We start from the raw sequence: 17,997 nt of genomic DNA, 5'->3' as shown, positions 1-17,997 counted from the left end.
CTCAAGTACAGTTACCGTGGCTGTTAATGCTTTTGCTGTGTATATCAGAATGGTATTAATGTTTCCTTTTGCTAGATATAATCTAAGTGATTGTATGGTAGAGTTATAAAATGGGCGGAACTCTTAATTAATTTATATCTGCAATTTTAATGGGGCAAAGCACTGAAAATCGTTTCGATGATACTTGAAAGTACTTACAGATTATTCCACCTTAACTTATCATAGATTACAAGTTTTTTTTAGGTACTTTTAATGTACCCGTAATAAGTAATAGATTCAATAATTACTTAGACCTTATCATAGTGCTGAATCAGCTGTTAAAATCAATTGCAACCCTGCCTCTGCCTCACCCTCTCTCACACGCACATCTCCCTGCATATTCTCCCACGATCTGGCAGCACTCCCACCCCAGCCATCACTTCCTTGGACCAACAGACCTTTTGACACTTGTTCAAATATTTGATTGTTGACATTTTTATGGTACGAGTATTTTCATTTTAATTTGATTTTTGGAAACGTATTTACATACCCTTTTATGTGCATTTGTGCACACTTTTAGGATGAGATCAATAGTGCGTACGAAATGGATTTGTTTAGTGGCGTGTGCAAAGTTAAAAATGTGCACGGTTGACGGTTGACGGCAGTTGCGCCTGTCCCAATATTTGCACATTTCATTTTATGCTTTATGCCGTGAGTGCTTGCCACTGGGAAACCCTTTTTTCTGTAGACAGAGGGGGTTGAATGAACCCAAACGAAGTAGAAGAAGTCTTAAAAGCATCAGGCACCTGTCTGAGCCCTGGGATTGCCTTAATTAATGTATGTGGCTTAATATGCTTTATGTTCCAGGGTCTGTTAATTAGGCATGCCAAATTTTTGAAGGAGCTGTCGCGTCGCACAAAGTTATGTTTTTCTTTTTGGTCTAAAGAAGGTGTTGATACCCTAACAGATCTACAATTTCTATGGTGGGAAGAACGAAAGGTAGAAAGGAATAGAAAGACCTTTAAGGGCTACCCTTTCTGCATGGCTAACCTCTCATCTGTATCATAAATACCCTCTTCAAAAGGGTATAAAAACAACGACGATGTTAACTGCATATTAAAATTAATTATCCCGTTGTCGGCGACAAAAGACGGCGCGCCATTGTTGCCACCTTTTCTTATGATTTGATTATGGAAACGAAACGGTCGGTCGGTCGGTCAGGTGATGTGTAAGGGGGGAAGGGGAGATGGGGAGATGTGGCCACGGCAACATTAGTACCGTTCCTATGCAGCGGCGGCGCTGTCAATTTGTTTTGTTTGTTTTGTAAAACAGGCACGTTCACCCACCCAACCCCGCCACCCCCCCCGTCCCGTTTGTGGTCTCCACTGCCGTCGCCAGGTAAATGCCACTTAACGTTCCTCTTTTTTTGTGCTTTGTTTTATTTTCTGCACCATGATTTTTTGGGCTCTGGCTTTGGCCACATTCCCCATTTATTTGCATCGCAAATTATGCTCGCGATGTGGCTTCTTCTTCCCCTGCCCCTTCTGCTTCTACCAATTCCTCTGGGTACTCCTCTTCTTCTTTTCGTTCCAGCTGCAAACAATCTTCTTCGTCTACTGGTGCTTCTTTTTTTATTTATTGCCAATTGCAAACGTCTGCGGCGGCGGTGGTTCCTCTGCTGCTGCTGCTGCCTGCTGCACCTCCAGTCTGTGTCTCTCTCTCTCTCTGTCTCTTTCCTCTCCTGTAAATATTGCCTTACAATTCAATTATTTTTCATTTTCCTGTTTTGTCTTCTTGAATCGCTGTCGCCGCTGTCTGGCAGCAGCAACAAAAACCACAAGGGAGTAAGAGAGAGAAGAATTAACCTGCATGCAGCGGCAATCGTCACCCGCACACCCCTGCCGACCGACCGCCCTCGTTGACAGAGCCATTGCATAAAGCACACACACACACTTGCATATATATGTACATATATCTACATTAATGCTGAGAGCAGACCGCCGCTACATTTGCTGTTGTTTTTATGTTGCAATGCTTTTTCGCTCTCACACTCTGATAATGCAATGCTCTCGCACCGCTCTCTCACTGCTACTTTACGTTCTCTGGCTCGCTTGCTCTCTCTCTCACTCTCTCCCAGTCTGTTTGTCTAGCCAAAAAACTGTTCTCAGGCAAATGTTAGCCTGGGAACGGTGGTTCTACCACCAGAAGGATGATTTTAACGGATAAACCTCTTCAAACCCATTTTCGATAGGGCTCATAAAAAACAGATGTTGCAATGTGCTGGAAGGTACTTGAATTTAAAGTATCTTTTACGAGTATGTCTGCCTCCAGTTGATTCTGGACAGGTACTCGTATCTCTGGTCTAGGCTTGTTTCGTGCCCATTGATTCCGTTCCCTCTGCTGTAAGACAGTGTCTCCCCATTCTCTCAAGTCTCCTTTCCTCTCCTTTTAGTCTCATTCTTTGTCACATTTTGTTTTGCTCAGCTTTTCCTGTCTCCTGTTCTCGTCATCGTCATCGCTCTTCCTGGTCTGCATTGATAACATTGTCGTTTTCGCTGTCTCTCTCTCTCTTTCTGTGTGTGTGCTTTTTTTATTACATCAACAGCATTACGAAATGCACACTGCAGTCGTTGTCTTGCATTTGAATCTTTGTTTGTATTTGTATCTGCTTGCTCTTGTGTTTGTGTGTGCGCTTGTGAAAGATTCACTTTTATGTGTTCTGCTTTGTGACGGCGCGATGCACAGTAAACATTTTGGATGATGGTTAAATGTTGGGCTGGTTTTTTTTAACTGTAGTCACTGCACCGTCAACATTTTGTATGCAATAAAATAGGGAATCTCATATAATGTTACTGTCCTCCTAGTGTTAAGGCTGATGTGATGGTGTTGGAAATTATGCATTTAACAGTTTTTTAGATGATGTTTCCACCTAGAGCTGCTACATCTTAAATAAGAGTGGCCTAACCGGGTTAATGCTCTTAGAAGATGCATAGTTTTTAAGCCTTACATTATTTGCAATCTTTTAAATGGTGCTAATTGCTCACTAAAACATTGTCTAGGACTTCCTCTCACTCTGTGTGCTCACTGGGTGACGTTTTTCCAGTTAACTTTTGTGCCTCCGTTTGTACACCTCACCTCCCTCACCCTCTGACTATAAGTATGTAAGTATTTATTTTTATGCTGTCGCCGTGTGTTCTTATGCTCTTTTGTGCTGTTGTTGTTGTTGCTGCTGTTTCTTTTTGTCTGCACACCGGTGGACATGTGTTTGTGTTAGTGCGTGTCTGGCCTACGTGCAGACATAGCACACACTTGCATATATACTCTTGCACTCTCAAAAAATTTATACATACATACGTACGTTTCAATAATCCCCAACGGAAAACCGGCTGCCACGACAGACGATGGACCATGGTATAACTGGAATACAAGGTTCGGTCATCCCTCGTTCTCTCGCTCTCTGTTGCGCTGCTATAACTCGGCTTTCTGAGTTCTCCCTTACCTTTTACGATTCTACCTTGCGACGGACTGCCAGCAACAACAGTGCACAGTGTGCCGTGCTCTTTCATCGCACTCTGAGAGCTGCGCTCTCTCTGGCTTACTCCCTGCAAAACGTTTTTGGTGCGTGCAACGCTTCTAAGCAAACGCTTCAAGGCAGCAGAGTTTAATGTTTAATACAAATTCAACTCCGAACGGCCGTGCAACAACGCTGCTGCAGCTTCCGTGCATGTGCAGCCAGCCCCTCGAGTGGCAATTGTTGTTTCCTCTTAGTGAAGTGAATTTGTTGGTGTCTATTTGTTGTTGTTTATTTAAAAAGCGCGCAAACCAATAATATGTTGAGTTTCCTGTCTGGGAAAATTAACTAATATTATAAATCATTCACGTTTTTCCTGAAACAAAAATTAAATCATTTACGTTTTTCCTGTATGAAAAACTAACAAAATTAAATCATTCACGTGGCCACACACACATGCTCCCAGAGCTGTCGAGAAAAGCCCACATAAAATATATAGTCGCAAGTTTCCATTTAAAAGAAATTAAATTTCTGTGAAAAAAAAAAACGAAAAAGTTTAAACGCTGCCCGAGAGCGAGCGCGAAACAGTGAAAGAGCCTAAAGAAGTGAGTGAGAGAGAGGGAGAGAGAGCGAACCAGCCCAGTCGCCGCCACGCAAGTTATTCACCCCAACAACAACAGAACAGCTACTCGCCAGCAAGAGAGTGGAGAGAGAGTGAGAGCGCTTGAGATTGCGGAGAGAGGAGGTGGAGGCGGTTGGTTGTTCGGTTTTGGTTCTCACGTATGCGCGCTGTGATTTGTGATTGTGTGCGTGCGAGTGAATACAAAAGACAAGAAGCAAAAGCAGCATACAAAATAATAATATTGAAAGAGGAAGACAGAACGTTTTTGAAAGAGAGAGAGAGCCAAAAAGACTGAAAAACTGAGATTGGAGCCCAACCTCTGGGGACGACTATGCTGCCGTCCAGTTAATTACAGACCACAAAACAAAATTGAAGCTAAAAGAGCGAGCACAGCGAGAGAGAGAGAGGAGAACGAAACCAAAACCTGGCTTACGGGCCACAGGGCCAATAACAACAACAACAGTAGCCCAAAACGGAATAAGAATATAGAACAAAACGAAGAATACAGGGCCAAAAGCAAAGCAGCAACAAAATGATGATGATGGACACTATGGACACCACATCCCAATCACAGCCCATGGATGTGGCACCCGCCATGGCGGTAGCCGCCACTACCGTAGGCACTACCGTGGACTTTACCGCCACAATGGTCTCCATGGCCGCCACAGCGGAGAGTAACAACAATCACATCGATATGGCGGAGTACAAGGAACATCGCAAAAACAAAAAGAAGAAACGCGACAAGAGGGAGAAGGAGGGCAAGGAGCATCGCCATCATAAGCACAGGGATCGAGAGCATCGTGAGCATCGGGAACATCGCCGGCATCGCGATCGGGAGCAGCGGGAGCGGGAGCGAGAGGTGGTATCGTCGCATCATCTTCACAACAGCAGCCAGCACTCGACATCCGCCTCGTCCTCGCCCTCGTCCGCCTCCACCACACCCTCGGCGACCATCGAATATGTGGGTGGTTCGGCGTCTGCATCGCCCTCCTATTTGGGAGCTGCCACCGCAGGAGGAGTTAGCGGCGCCAGCGGAGGAGCCACCACAGCCACTGCCACCACCACATATCCGCACAATTTAAAAATACGCTTCCTGCTTTCCGGGGTAAGAAACGGCCGTAGATCTACTCTAGAGCGCCTGGCAGTCGCATCTGTCCATGCCAATCCCTCAAAATCTATTTCGAGAAAATCCCTGGAAGAAGCTGTCTGTCTGCCCTGCTGTCTTTTTGTGGCAGAAGAAGCGGATGGTGCTGTCTTCTTGTGGCAGATATAAATGTGGCGAGTGTTCTTTGCAAGAAAAAGATATTCCTGGATCCTTAAAGGGAGGCGTACTTCTGGAACGGTTTTCAAATCATTCAAAGCAAAGAGCTAGAAGATTCTTGAAGGGAAGGGAGAAGCAACTGGTGTGAAGTGCATGCAACACTCATTCCAGATTAAAGGGAATGATAGAAATGAGAGACAACTCAGTGGAATATCCAACTATTTTTAGAGTACAAAATATCTCCAGGCTGCAGGGGAAGATGTCCCAAAAGAAGGCGTTCTTCTACCTCTAAAAAGTTCACTTGAAACTCAGATATATTGCCTGGAAGGCCAAGGATACAACATTCTACCCCTCCACCATTCCAGAACAAATCTTGGTGATTACACTGGTGATTGATCTGTATTTTCCCCCAAATCCTGAAGATGTTTATCCTTCATTAGGATCTCGTATTCTTTAAAGGATATTCCTATCGGGTAATGGAAGCAACCCCCATATTGCGTTTCAAATTCGATTGGCCATGTCTTTGACACTCCATCAATTATTTAACCACATTGCTTATATGCCACTTGAGTGCGCTGTGCCACATGCACCTGCACCACCACCACTTTGGATGTCTTTGGAGGCGGTGAGAGCAAGCCACCTGCCACACGGACATAAAACAAAAGAAATGTTGTAGAGAGAGGGGGAAAGACACCTTCAATTATGCCCGGGGAATGCCCAAGCCCCGCCTCTGCCCGCATTCATATCCACACTGAATGCTCCAATTGTCGGGGAATGCATATATGTATGTACGTACATTTATCGGAAAGGGAGTTTGTATTATTGATTAGTGTAAGTGCCTACCAAACGGGGGGAGACAGCTGTTGTGCCACGCATCACGTAGCCTCTTGTTCCTTGAAGGTAGTGCTAAAAAAAACATACATATTGCTCGTGAGCCGAGGGCCGGTTTGCACTCGCTATATCCTTGGATCGGATAGCCCTCTGTATTGTTGGCACATTTGCGCCTAGTTTACGACAGCTGCCACAAGATGCTTCTTTATCTTGTGCCTCTCTTGCTTTATGGCTGCTCACTCTTTCCCTTCGCTCTGGAGCAGCAGCCTACCCTTAGTTTTTTGTACTTGCTGTTGCTTCCTGGGCGGCTGATTGATCCTTTCCTTCCATTCGATCTGGTTACAGCTGCTGTTTCACGTCCTACCTGAGGACAAGGTCTTGAACTCTGGCTGCCAGGACGACGAGTCGTGTCTTTCTCAACTCTTGCTCTATTTGTTATTTTAATTGGCATTCATTGTTTCATTTACCTTTCGTGTTTCCAAGGAGAGCTAAGGCGGATTAGAGCCAAGGAAGATATCTCTGTTAAAACTTTAGATGGTTTCTCTTCTCTGTTTGGGATTATACAAATTAAAGATGTTTTCTTAATGCTTTGTTGGTGGAAGACCTTGAAAATAACACTTGCCATAACAGAGATATCTATGGATTCCCTGGCTTCTAGTATCGCAAAAATAATTTCAACAGGAAATCCTACATAAATCAATTCCCCTTGATGTTTGATGAATTGTCCAAAGATAATGGTATCTTTTACGAGTACTCCCAACCTTGTTAGATATTTCTTTGTTAATTCCTTGGAATCTCTAGAATTTCTTTTGATATTTCGCGTTCCCCCACCAGTTGTCTGTCATTCGGGACAATGGTGCCCCCCCCCAAAATGAATGAATTCTCAATTGAATTTGAATAATTCTATCGTTCTATCGTTCATTTGTTGTACGAATCGTCTCTCATGTTTTCTGTGCGAAATTCTTCTGTACCGCCAACAAAAAGGGGACAAGGACAACCCTTTTATGCGACCATTAACCCACAGCATTGTTGTGAAAGGGAAGTACCAGCTCTATAGAGAGCGGACGGGGATGTGTGGATGGGGGAATGTCCCAGACACACGCTAATATAATATTTATAGTTGGTATTTTATTTCCGGCTACCGCTCGACAATTCTTCTTATTGAATTTTGTTGGAAATAAAGTTGAAATGTGTCGCGGAAGCAAATTCCCAACAAATCAACAAAACAAAAAAAAAAGGGGTTGATTGTGCATGCCGGTATCGCGTTGCGCTCCTCGTCTGCGTCTGGGTCTGGATCTGGGGGTTGTGGGCCATTAGCTTCAGCAACAGGATAATCAAAGCGCGCGCCTGAAACCTCCGCTCCGCCATTGTTTGTCCGACAGCTGCCCCCGAAGGGAGAATGCCAGAGACTGGGATACGTGAGAGAGAACGATGCGGGAAACTGCGAAAATCTTGCAGGAACTTGGCCATGAAATGGTAGTAGTAGACGAAACTTTTTATCACACCCCGAACGGCAGTACCACCAGAGGGTATTATAATTCCCAACAGATGTTTGACCAGATGCAGAACAGGAGGGAAGCCCAAGCCCGCTGGGCGGACACTGCCATAGACTTTGATCATTTGTTGCTGATTAGCGTTGACCGTCTGTCTTCCAGTGGTCCACTTGTTAATCTCTTTTTAAATGCCATCTAGTTTCTCATATTTCAAGAGTAGAGAATGGCTTTTGCGTGTAGCAAGCGGTAGAGCTCTGTTTTGGATTACTATTTCATACTAGAACAGATGAAAAATTGGTTTTATGTAAGCTTTATAGAAACACATCTGGTAAAACTGATACAATTCATATCATATTACTATTATATCCATCTTCTAGGGCATTTAGGGTCTCCATTTCTTTATAGGTACTTTCAAAAAGTAAGGACTTGACCACACACACCCATAAAAGCATGTAGCGTGTATTTCTTCCTTGTTGTTTTCCCCCTGTAGTATCTCTTGACCCAAATCTAATGAGCCATGAAGGTGTTTCTTTTGGTTGGAAATTTGACACTTTTTAAAATGTCATTCGTGTGCGACTCTCTCTCTCTGTCTCTCCAGCAACAGGCTCTTGGGCTAGGCGCTGCCAACTTGTTGGAGGCAAAGGTGAATTCAATGGAACAATTCCTATTGGAACAAATGTCATCAGGTGGCAACGCCATTCATAGTTTTTGTTGGCCTACGTGACCGAAAACTACATTGTAAATGGGGGTACATACAACGTGCAACAACAGCAGCAGCAAAAACGATGGAGCGATGGAAGCCCCATCCCTCCCCAAAATTGAAACAAACAACAAAATGAGAGGAACATTTCTCTCTCCCTCTATTTCCTAGACTGTTCCCATAGAGAGTGAGAAGCTGTTCACATAATGAGTGAGAGACTGTTTCGATATCGTGAGTAAGAGAGAGGTCACAGTGGGAGAGATTTTGGGCTGTGGAGTGGAGAGCGGGTGGGTGTTGTTGTGCTCTCTCTCCCACTCTTTTGGTCTCTTGATTGTTTTGTGCATTCGATGCATGTAACATTTGTTACACCCATACATGCACACAAACACACACACACGATACATATATAGAGACAGAGCGAGAGGGAGAGAGCGCTGCAGCGGTGCAGCATATGCCAACCACAGAAAAAAAATAAAGAAAACTCGCCTTGGCCCAACATTTGTTGCTGTTGTTTGCTGTTACTGCAGCTGCATGCAGCGCTGCTGCTGTCTGTTATTGCCTTGCATTCTTTTTGACTCTTCTGTGACTCATGTTGCATGTCGTTGAATGTTTTTTATTGTATTCAACAGCAACAGCAGGCAACATCAGCGATAAGAGCTTTTTGAGTTGCATTAATGTGTCCGTCCCTTTGGCAGCTTTTAATCTATTTGGAACACATGCGGCGCCGTTGAATCCCCGCTACCCCTACCCTTCTCCCTCCATCACGGTCCCTTCCGCTTTGCCCTGCTCTCTTTTGTTCACCCTACATCTGTTCCTTTACAGAGCTCTGTACAGTGCTGTTATTCCTCCTTCCACTGCTGTTAATCCTATTGTTAATCTAGATGCTCTCTTCTAGGGTATCAAAAACCTACTCTCTAACATTTAACAGCTCTTCTGTTGTCGGACCCTGTTGGAAGGAGGCCACTGTTAATGGTGCTGCTCTCCCCCTTGTCCACTGCTTTGTACTTTTGTGTTGTATTTGCTTATTCTTTTGGTTGTAAACATGTGTTTACACGTCTCACCATCAAAAAACATCAACCATTTACCAGAAATCCAGCAACACACAGCCACCGGATGTTGCTAATGACCGCAAAGCCAAAAGGCAAATCTGAAAGAGAATCGTTCGGCATTGGATTCACACCGAAACGATGAATACACTTTAAAAGAGAATAAGCTACATTTTTGGGAGGGAAAAGCCTTAGATTCAATAGGTTTGAAAGACCAAAAGTGAGGTTTAAAGGGAATTCTTGTAAATATCATTTCCTGCCCCAATGTGAGAAATACCTCGTCAAAGCCCTTGACAAAGTCATTTTGTCATGGCTTTTTGCTGTTGTAACGTGAAATATGAACCACTTGATGATCGTTTTTTATGATCGCCCGGTTATCTGTCGAGGGCGCTTTATCAGCTGTGTGGATTTACTTGTAAATGAATCACAAAAAACTAACCAATAAAACTCTGCCTCGTCTTTGCAGCAACGAACGGAACTTAGTCCGCCGACCCATCAAACATCCGCCACTGCCGAAGTGAATGCCACATTAGCACCCGCCATAAGCGCCACAATAGCTGCCACAGCAAGTGCAACAACGGCAGCAGTGACATCCGTGGCCGGAGGAACCACAACGGGCAGCAGCACTTTGAGCAGCAATGCCACAAGCAGCAGTACAGCAGGGGGAGCAGGAGGATCGGCAGCAGCACCAGCTGTGGGCGGAGCGGCAGGAGTGGGAGCCAGTGGCTATCCAAAGACAGATTCGAGTAGAGCCAATACCAGCGGAAGCAGCAGCAAACACAGCAGCAGTGGCAGTGGCAGTGGCGGTATTAAGGAGAGCAGCAGCAGCAATCCAACGCCACCTGCGAGTGGGAGTGGCAGCAGCAACAGCAATGCCCCCAGCCTTTACGTCTCTGTGCCGCTGTCGACAGCCAATGTACCTGGAATCAATCTGCCATCGAGCAATAGCAGCAGCGCCGCCACGAACCCCAGCGGTGGTAAGTTTTTATTTTAATCCACAGATTAAAGACAGAACTAATCATCCTTTGGTCACAGATCCCCATGTGACGGCAGCTTCACGCAGTACCCAACAGCAGCAGGCGAATCAGTCAGCACTGAGTACTGCAGGAACTGCAGGAGGAGCGTATGCAACAGCAACAAGTGGCGGCGCGGCCTCAACGGTTATTCAGCATCAAAGCGGAAAATCATCACCGGCTCTCGGCGGCAGCGGCATCGGTACCCTAGTCAGCGGTAATAGCGGTGGCAGCATCATCTCCGCCAGCACCGGCAGCAGCAGCAGCGGCAGCGGCGCCCTGTCCACTGGAAATCTGACGGCCACTACCACAGAGAGTGGTAACCTAAAGATCAGCTACGAGAAGCAGACAACGCGAGTACAACAGCTGCAAGAGCAGGAGGCACCGCCAGCCACGTCGCGCAGAAGCAGGTATGCAGAGTATTGCGAGAAGAATGAGCGACTAGTATCTTCATGAGTTTTTGCCTGTGCAAGCTGCCTTTTAGTTTATAAATCACTCTTAAACGATAGAGGTGTATTCCTCCATACCTGGATTGATCTTTGGTTACCTGTAAAGTGTGTTTCGTTCCATGTTTTGTTTCCCTGCTTCTGTTTCATTTTTAATCAATATTTTTGCACCCTCCACCACTGCATCGGGGACGCTGGACTGGGCTGATGTTTATTTTGCTTGGTTTTTTGGTTCCGAACGGGCGGCGGCAGCACTTTTTTGTGTTTCATTTAAAAAAACATAAAGCTGCGATCTATAAACAAAATTCTCTTTTCTCTTCCAATCTCTATCTCTCAATCGATTTGCTTAATGTCTTCCCATAACACAAAATCACATCACAATGTCGAATCCCACACCCCCACCCACACCACACAAGTAGATCGCGCTCTGGTGAGAGCAGTAGCACGAGTAGTCATCATCACCATCATCATCATCACTCGCAGAACCACCACCACACGAATGTTGTCCCCCCAAACCATCCAACACAGGGGCAGCAACAGCATCTGACGTCGCTGCAATCGTTGCACACTGCCGCCAGCGTAGGCGGCACCTCTTTGACCACCCCCATCGCACCCGTCAGTAGCTCTGTCAGCAACGCATCGAACACCAAAGCCACATCAGGTGGACGTTCGGGTAAAAAGCGTGGAGCGGCACTCAATAAAAACGAAACCAATGCCCCGGGAGTAGCATCGGCAACAGGCAATGTTGCAGCTGCAGCAGCAACAACAGCCATAGCGGAGAAGCATAGTCGTCATAGTTCGCCTCATCAATCGCCAAGTGCTGCTGGTCTGCCTGGAGGCATTGCATCGCCAGTGGTGCTGACGCTCTCCTCCTCGCAGTCCTCGATAGATTCGCCACCCGCCGTGGCACCCACAACGACACCGACTCCTCCAAACAGTCGAAGCACGCGCAACAGCAGTAACAGCCTCCTACTGCATAGCAATCATAATGGCGATCAGACCTCATCCTCGAGCTCATCCTCCACTTCGTCCTCGTCCATGTCCTCGAGTGGGGGTGCCTCCAGTGTCCCTGTCGTAAACCTTTTGGACTCCCCCGTCAATATGTCAACGAGTGTGCCGTCAGTGGGTTACAGAGTGGGGAACACGAGCACGAGCACGAGCACGAGCACGCCAACTGGCAAGGGAACCACAACTCCGGATGGGAACTATGGCGGAAGCAGCAGCAATGGCGGTGGCACCACCAAGCCTTTGAATAAGAAAATGCTGCGTGCACAGCAGACGCAATTGTTCCAACAGCAGCAACAGCAACAGCAGCAACCACCACAGACATATGCACCAATAATCCCTGCTAGAACCACATCCCCCACAAATCTAACCTCTGCCTCACCCTCCTCCTCAGCATCAGTCCCAGCCACAGCCACAGCTCCAATTCAGGCAAACTTTTTGCATTTGCAACAGCCACAGCAACAGCAGCAGTCACAACAGCAGAATCAGCATGAAGATCTAGAAATATTACAATTCACTAATTCGATTCCTACCAATCCTTCTTCCACCTCCACGACAACAACAACGATAACGAAATCGAACAGAACTCCGGATCTTGCAACGACATCGGCCGCAACGACATCATCACTGCCAAGCACAACAACGCTGACGAGTCAGCAGTCGAGCCAATCGATTATGCCCCTTGTGGGTGGTCTCAAGTTCTCGTACGAGAGTCAGACGCAGCACCAGCTCATGGATGTGGCCATGCTGCCGGTAAGCTCCATCAAGGACTCGCCGCCCAGTTCGCCAGGATCCGAGATTGGTGGCGCAACGCAGTTGCATACGACAGCAGTATTGAGTGCCACAGCTGTGGCTGTAGCCGCTCCCCAGCCTGGAAATGTACGCAAGCGTGGACGCAAGGCCAAGGACACGACGATAGCTGCGGCAGCAGCGGCGGCAGCACAAGCAGCAACGGTGGCCGCAGCAGCTGCCACAAACGTCCAGCATCAGCCAGATCTCAAGGATGTGCGCATCCTGCAAAATGGAGCTGCCAGCAGTAGCTCATCGAGTGGTCCGATTAGTACCCCCACGCCGCCGGCAACACCGGCAGCAGCGTCCGGAGCGTCGGCGAGTTCGATCATAGCGCACACGGCCACCCACATGCTGGGGAATCATGTGAATCCCAATAGCAGTGTGGCCCAGAAGCTGTCGGAGCAGCTGCACATGGAAGTGCAGGATCATGCCATCTACACGAGTGATGCCATGAGTTCGCAATGCGCGGGAGTGCCATTCCCTGGCAAACAGGTACGTTTTGCAGCACTGCTCGCACAGGGCTGTCAACTTATCTTTTTGTCGAAAAGTTTTATAAGAAGATATTTCATCTCTTTTTCACAGCGAAATAATACCAGCACCGCCTCCATGAATGCCGCACCGGCACCGAATCCACTGCAATCAATGTTTAGCGGTGGCGGAATGAATAGCAATATGTCGATACCCCAAAGCTTAGAGCAGCTGCTGGAGCGCCAATGGGAACAGGGCTCACAGTTTCTCATGGAGCAGGCGCAGCATTTTGACAGTGAGTATGAGTCGCATTGAGGATGCCCTGTAGCGAATTTCTAATCTGTATAAATCCCCTCCTAATTGCAGTTGCTTCCCTGTTAAATTGCTTGCATCAGCTGCAGAGTGAGAATCTGCGCTTGGAGGAGCATGTGACCAGCCTGATAGCGCGACGTGATCATTTGCTGGCGGTAAATGCCCGCCTGCAGATACCGCTGAATCCGATCGCCAACAAGTCCGAGGCGCATGGTAAGTAGAGAAGGCATAACAATACAATGTCCGATCTCGATTGCACTTGGAGTCGGTACACACGCACGCACACAAACACACACACACATATGACACACGGCACATAGCACTAGAGGAGGATCGCCGTGCCAAGCCATCCATCCATCCTACAAACACACACCCACACACAGCCCCTGATAAAAGACCAAATTGATACGTTTATTATTGGAATACTTGTTTATAATTTCTTTGTCTGTTGTTCGTATCCGTTTTACATACAAAATGCACCTGAATCAATAGATATGTATAGTCTTAAGTTATTCGAGTTATTCCTAAGTTAACAGTCAAACTTCATATTAAAATGTATATAACATCTACCTACACTGCATAACATAGTCAAGATATGATCAGATAATTGCCTCATTTAAATGCATTTTTCTTTGCCATAAAACACTCTTAAGTTATTTATAGTTATACATTATATTACCTTTTTACACCAATATATTTACGAGTATATGTATCTATACTTAATAACTAATCATTTCGATTTTATTTATTTTAAAAATGAATAAAATGTTTAAAAACAAAACAAATTCAAAATTTATTTCTCTAAGTTCAAACAAGCTTTCCAGCACTGGCTGGTTGGTGCTGCCAACTAATATTTTCTGTGCAAAAAAAGATTCAAAGAGCATTGAGATCCTGTTTCTTTTGGTTAATGTTACTCTCTCTCTCTCTATACTCTCCCGATTTGAGTTTTTTGATAAGTTTGTTGTGTTGCATGCCACACCATTACCGCAACCACCAACATACTCACATACACACGCGCACACACACAAACTAATATATTTTTGGGTGAAGATGGTCACAACAAATGGGGGAGGGGGCGGATACCGATACTCACAATCTAACAAAAACAAAAAATGCTTTACAGCTGCAACCACAACTTCTTCTACTTCTACTTCAACAACAACAACAACAGCAACATCATCAACAACTTGTACAACTTCTGTCCTTTCCACATTAGCAGCTTCCAACATGAGTGCCCTTAATGCGGCAACAACAATAGCGGCAGCCGTCTCCCTGGCTACCACAGCTATCAATACGACCACACCCACAATGGTTAACAATCGCCCCACTGTGGCGCCGGCGAGCTCCAGCGGTGTACTGGACTATCGGGGCACGGGCACGGCAACGGGCGGTGGCAGCAACAACAATGGCAACATGAGCAATAATCCTGGCGTGGCAGGAGGAGCAGGCGGAGTAGCAACATCCTCCTCGAATGTCAGCTCGGGCACAACCACCCCCATGTCTCTGAGCGGAACAATGAGCAATGCAGCCAGCCTGGGATTGAGGTGAGTGTCCACCACCCCGACAAGTGGTAACAAAAGATATCTCTAATTCGTAATCTCTTTTCTGTTCCCTATAGACACGTCTCTGCGGTCCATGCAGCATACAACAACAGCAACAGTGGTAGCGGCAGCGTAGGCAACAACCTCCATCAACATCCCTCCCAGAACCAGCAGCAGCAGCAGCACTCACATCCTTCGCAACAACAAGTCGTACAGCAGCATTTGCAGCAGCAGCATCAACAGCAACAGTCGTCGTCGTCGCATCATGCCAGCGCCGCTGTTGCCGCCGCCCATATGCTCGGTGTGGGTGTGGGCGTGGGCATGGGCATGGGCGGTGCTGGCGGAGTGGCGGCGGCGGCTGGTGGCAATATTGGACGAGGTGGGTCAGCGACAGCTCTAGCTGGTGCAACATCAACAACAACAACAACAACTACATTTACAACAACAGTGGGCATGCCACTCCGCGTGGGCGGAGTTGGCGTTGGCGGCATTGGCCATGGCGTTAACCTTGGCCTGGGCGATTTAAGTAGCACCACCACCACTTCCACCTCCTCCTATGCGGCGCATCACGCGGCGCTCTACAGCACGCATCATCAGGTAGTTGTGTGCGTGCGCGCCTGTATGTGTGTGTGTCTGTAACTCTGTGTGTGTTGTGTGTGTGTCTCTAAAAACCATGCATCCCCCGAGGCTTTGTCCAATTTTCATTAATTTTGATTTTATGCTCATGATTCATATGTGCCCCACATCTCTTGCATTCATTGCGAATCAAACAAACAGTCATTCAATCAATCAATCAGTCATTGCCCCAAAGAAATTTCTAAACACACGCACACATAAATCGTATCCATCCGCTTAGCCCCCATCCCTTTTTGCATTATAAATATCTCATTTCACGGCTGATAGCACCAAAATTCTATGTGGTTTTTTGTGTGCCAGGATGAAAGAGAAGACTATGATAATCGTTACTGTATACAAAAAGAACCCCATACGATATGTGGAACCCCTCTTGGAATGCAACTCATATTTGGGTGTTTCTCTGTTTTGCAGTCCCAGCTAAGGCGCGACGATAACCTCGCCAAAACCAGCTGAAAGTCATACCGTGAGCAAATGCACCAGAAGCAGAAGCCGCAGCCGAAAAAGAAACCGATACTGGCCAGACGCGGAGGCTGCAACAGCAACAGCAACAGAAAATTATTGCCACAGAAGACGATGCCCTACTACAGCAAGCCGAAGCCAGCGGAGGCACTTAGCTTTCAGCAACTGCGCGATAAAAATGATGATGATGTGAGTAAAGCCGAAAAATCAATCCGAATGATAACAACAAAAATTAACTAACAAAAACTCAAAATTACAGCTCAGCAGCACCAGCAGCAGCTCTTCCACGTTTTCCTCTTCATCGCCACAGCAGGAATCTTCGGTAGACTATGAGGCTGAGGATGAGAACGAGGACAAACAACGAAGGCCGAAGCATAAGGACGAGAATGAGAGCTTGTTGCATGTACAGAATTTTCTAAAATGCTTTGGACCCAATGCCTTATCAGCAGCCACCATAACAGCAACACCAGCAACAGGAGGAGCAGAGGCGCCAACTCCAACAGGCAGCCAGAAAGTTGAGAAATCGCCGAGCACAGAACTGCGTAGCTGGCGTCAGAATTATCGCAATACAATCCAATTAGTACCCACAACAAACACAATCGCATCAATAGCTACCACAGCAATAGCGACCGCAACCACACCCACGCTTTTAAAAGCCCAACCGAATCACAAACCACAAAAATTTCAAATAAACACTAAATTTCTGCGAAAACCACGGAATAAACTAATGAAAATGCTGCCAACAACAACAACAACGGACAATGGAACAACAACGACAATAGTTGTTCCGGATGAAGAAAAACATGAACAACAAACAAGGGAAAAACTGCAGCAGCAGCAACAGCTACCACAGCTATTTAACGATGATTCCAACGCCAAATTCAAAGACTTTTCAATTGACTCGCTATTGAATAAGTAAAAAAGAGTGAATAATGAAGAAAATGACGAAATTATTACCTAAAATGTAGCCTTATAATTTGTTTGTAGAACAATTCAACGAAAGAAAGAGCCCAAACCGCGTTCCTAATTTACCCCACTGCCACCCCACCCTACCCCCTAAAAAGCAAGCACACAAATTTTGTTTTAGCCAATCATACCGATAACAACATGAACATATAGCAACAACGTATTCTAATTACATTAAAATTAGGCTGTTTATTTATTACATACATATTGTACAACTAGTGGCGCAGTTTCATAATTAGCCTAAGCATGTAAATATCTACTTAAATACGAGATAATAAACGACGGAACACATGTGCTAGAATTTAAGAATATACGACTACATTTCACTATTGGTCTTTACTTTCGAGGCAGCGACGACTCCAAGGCCTCGCGCACGCGTAACAACATCTCTTTGCGCACATACTCGGGGACCATGGCACGGGCCTGTGCAAAAGAAATATAAGAATGATTATATAGAACATAATCTAATGGTATAAGCACCTACTTGCGGCGCAATCTCGTCTGCCAGTTCCTCGCTTGTTATGGTCTGCATGTCTCGCTCTTTTGCCTCGATTATTTCTCGTATATTTTGTTCAACTTGTTTACGCCAGCCGCATTCATCAAGACGTGTCTGCAAAAGGTCCTTCAGGCTACCGAGGTTTTGTTCAAATGTAGAACAATCTAATCTTAATACGTATTCACAAAACTTACGCGACGCTTTCGTAGTTTGTTAGTTTCACATCTTCCTTTGCCTGGGCATCCGTGCCAGTTTCCTTGCTCGACGACATGATTGTATTTTGTAGAAATATTTGTTGAGTTAGTTACTGTTTATTTTTAGTTTATTTGAAAATGATTTAGGTAGCTTAGCTCATGTCAGTGTTGATGTTTACAGGAACTAGATTTTTGAGGTTGGTCCGATAAGTACTTAGCTTCACCG

General features: G+C 45.9%; 3 protein-coding genes across 11 annotated transcripts in view; 2 read left to right on the top strand and 1 right to left on the bottom strand.

Moving 5' to 3' along the window:
* LOC108155079 (protein AF-10) overlaps positions 1 to 13,711 on the top strand; it is a 27,558-nt gene extending 13,847 nt beyond the window's left edge. For 2 of the 6 annotated variants that reach the window (XM_033388331.1, XM_033388332.1), the window contains exons 6-10: positions 9,910 to 10,420; positions 10,479 to 10,866; positions 11,322 to 13,191; positions 13,282 to 13,462; positions 13,534 to 13,711. In XM_033388331.1, coding sequence (XP_033244222.1) covers positions 9,910 to 10,420; positions 10,479 to 10,866; positions 11,322 to 13,191; positions 13,282 to 13,462; positions 13,534 to 13,700 — 3,117 coding nt within the window. In that variant the 3' untranslated portion in view covers positions 13,701 to 13,711. Of the gene's footprint in view, positions 1 to 3,575; positions 5,218 to 9,909; positions 10,421 to 10,478; positions 10,867 to 11,321; positions 13,192 to 13,281; positions 13,463 to 13,533 lie in introns of those variants that run through there. The other 4 variants (XM_017285691.2, XM_017285694.2, XM_033388333.1 and 1 more) reach the window with 3 other exon arrangements.
* On the top strand, positions 13,603 to 17,387 carry LOC117186939. 4 transcript variants are annotated; one of them, XM_033388338.1, is made up of 3 exons: positions 13,603 to 13,692; positions 16,068 to 16,304; positions 16,375 to 17,387. In XM_033388338.1, the coding sequence occupies exons 2-3, from the start codon at positions 16,128 to 16,130 to the stop codon at positions 17,032 to 17,034; spliced, it is 837 nt and encodes a 278-aa protein (XP_033244229.1). In that variant the 5' UTR covers positions 13,603 to 13,692; positions 16,068 to 16,127; the 3' UTR covers positions 17,035 to 17,387. The 4 variants fall into 4 exon arrangements, with proteins under 4 accessions (XP_033244229.1, XP_033244226.1, XP_033244227.1 ...); XM_033388335.1 differs by lacking the exon at positions 13,603 to 13,692 and adding an exon at positions 15,313 to 15,399; XM_033388336.1 differs by lacking the exon at positions 13,603 to 13,692 and adding an exon at positions 15,528 to 15,617.
* LOC108155083 (enhancer of yellow 2b transcription factor) lies at positions 17,251 to 17,997 on the bottom strand. The gene is made up of 3 exons (XM_017285702.2): positions 17,772 to 17,997; positions 17,566 to 17,710; positions 17,251 to 17,504 (listed from the first exon to the last, which is right to left on the bottom strand). The coding sequence occupies exons 1-3, from the start codon at positions 17,846 to 17,848 to the stop codon at positions 17,418 to 17,420; spliced, it is 309 nt and encodes a 102-aa protein (XP_017141191.1). The 5' UTR covers positions 17,849 to 17,997; the 3' UTR covers positions 17,251 to 17,417.

Source organism: Drosophila miranda, chromosome 2 (genome assembly GCF_003369915.1).
Source record: "Drosophila miranda strain MSH22 chromosome 2, D.miranda_PacBio2.1, whole genome shotgun sequence".
Taxonomy (NCBI): domain Eukaryota; kingdom Metazoa; phylum Arthropoda; class Insecta; order Diptera; family Drosophilidae; genus Drosophila; species Drosophila miranda.
The sequence above is the reverse complement of the archived record's forward strand: the minus strand, read 5'-3'. Positions and strand labels throughout refer to the sequence as shown.

Excerpts from the sequence above, each read along its gene's own strand:
- LOC108155083 (XM_017285702.2), bottom strand. The coding sequence starts at position 17,848 with ATGTCGTCGAGCAAGGAAACTGGCACGGATGCCCAGGCAAAGGAAGAT. Across the intron at positions 17,711-17,771 it reads ACAAACTACGAAAGCGTCGC|CCTGAAGGACCTTTTGCAGA; the intron begins GTAAGTTTTGTG and ends AAACCTCGGTAG. Across the intron at positions 17,505-17,565 it reads CAGACGAGATTGCGCCGCAA|GCCCGTGCCATGGTCCCCGA; the intron begins GTAGGTGCTTAT and ends TCTTTTGCACAG.
- LOC117186939 (XM_033388338.1), top strand. The coding sequence starts at position 16,128 with ATGCACCAGAAGCAGAAGCCGCAGCCGAAAAAGAAACCGATACTGGCC. Across the intron at positions 16,305-16,374 it reads GCGATAAAAATGATGATGAT|CTCAGCAGCACCAGCAGCAG; the intron begins GTGAGTAAAGCC and ends TCAAAATTACAG.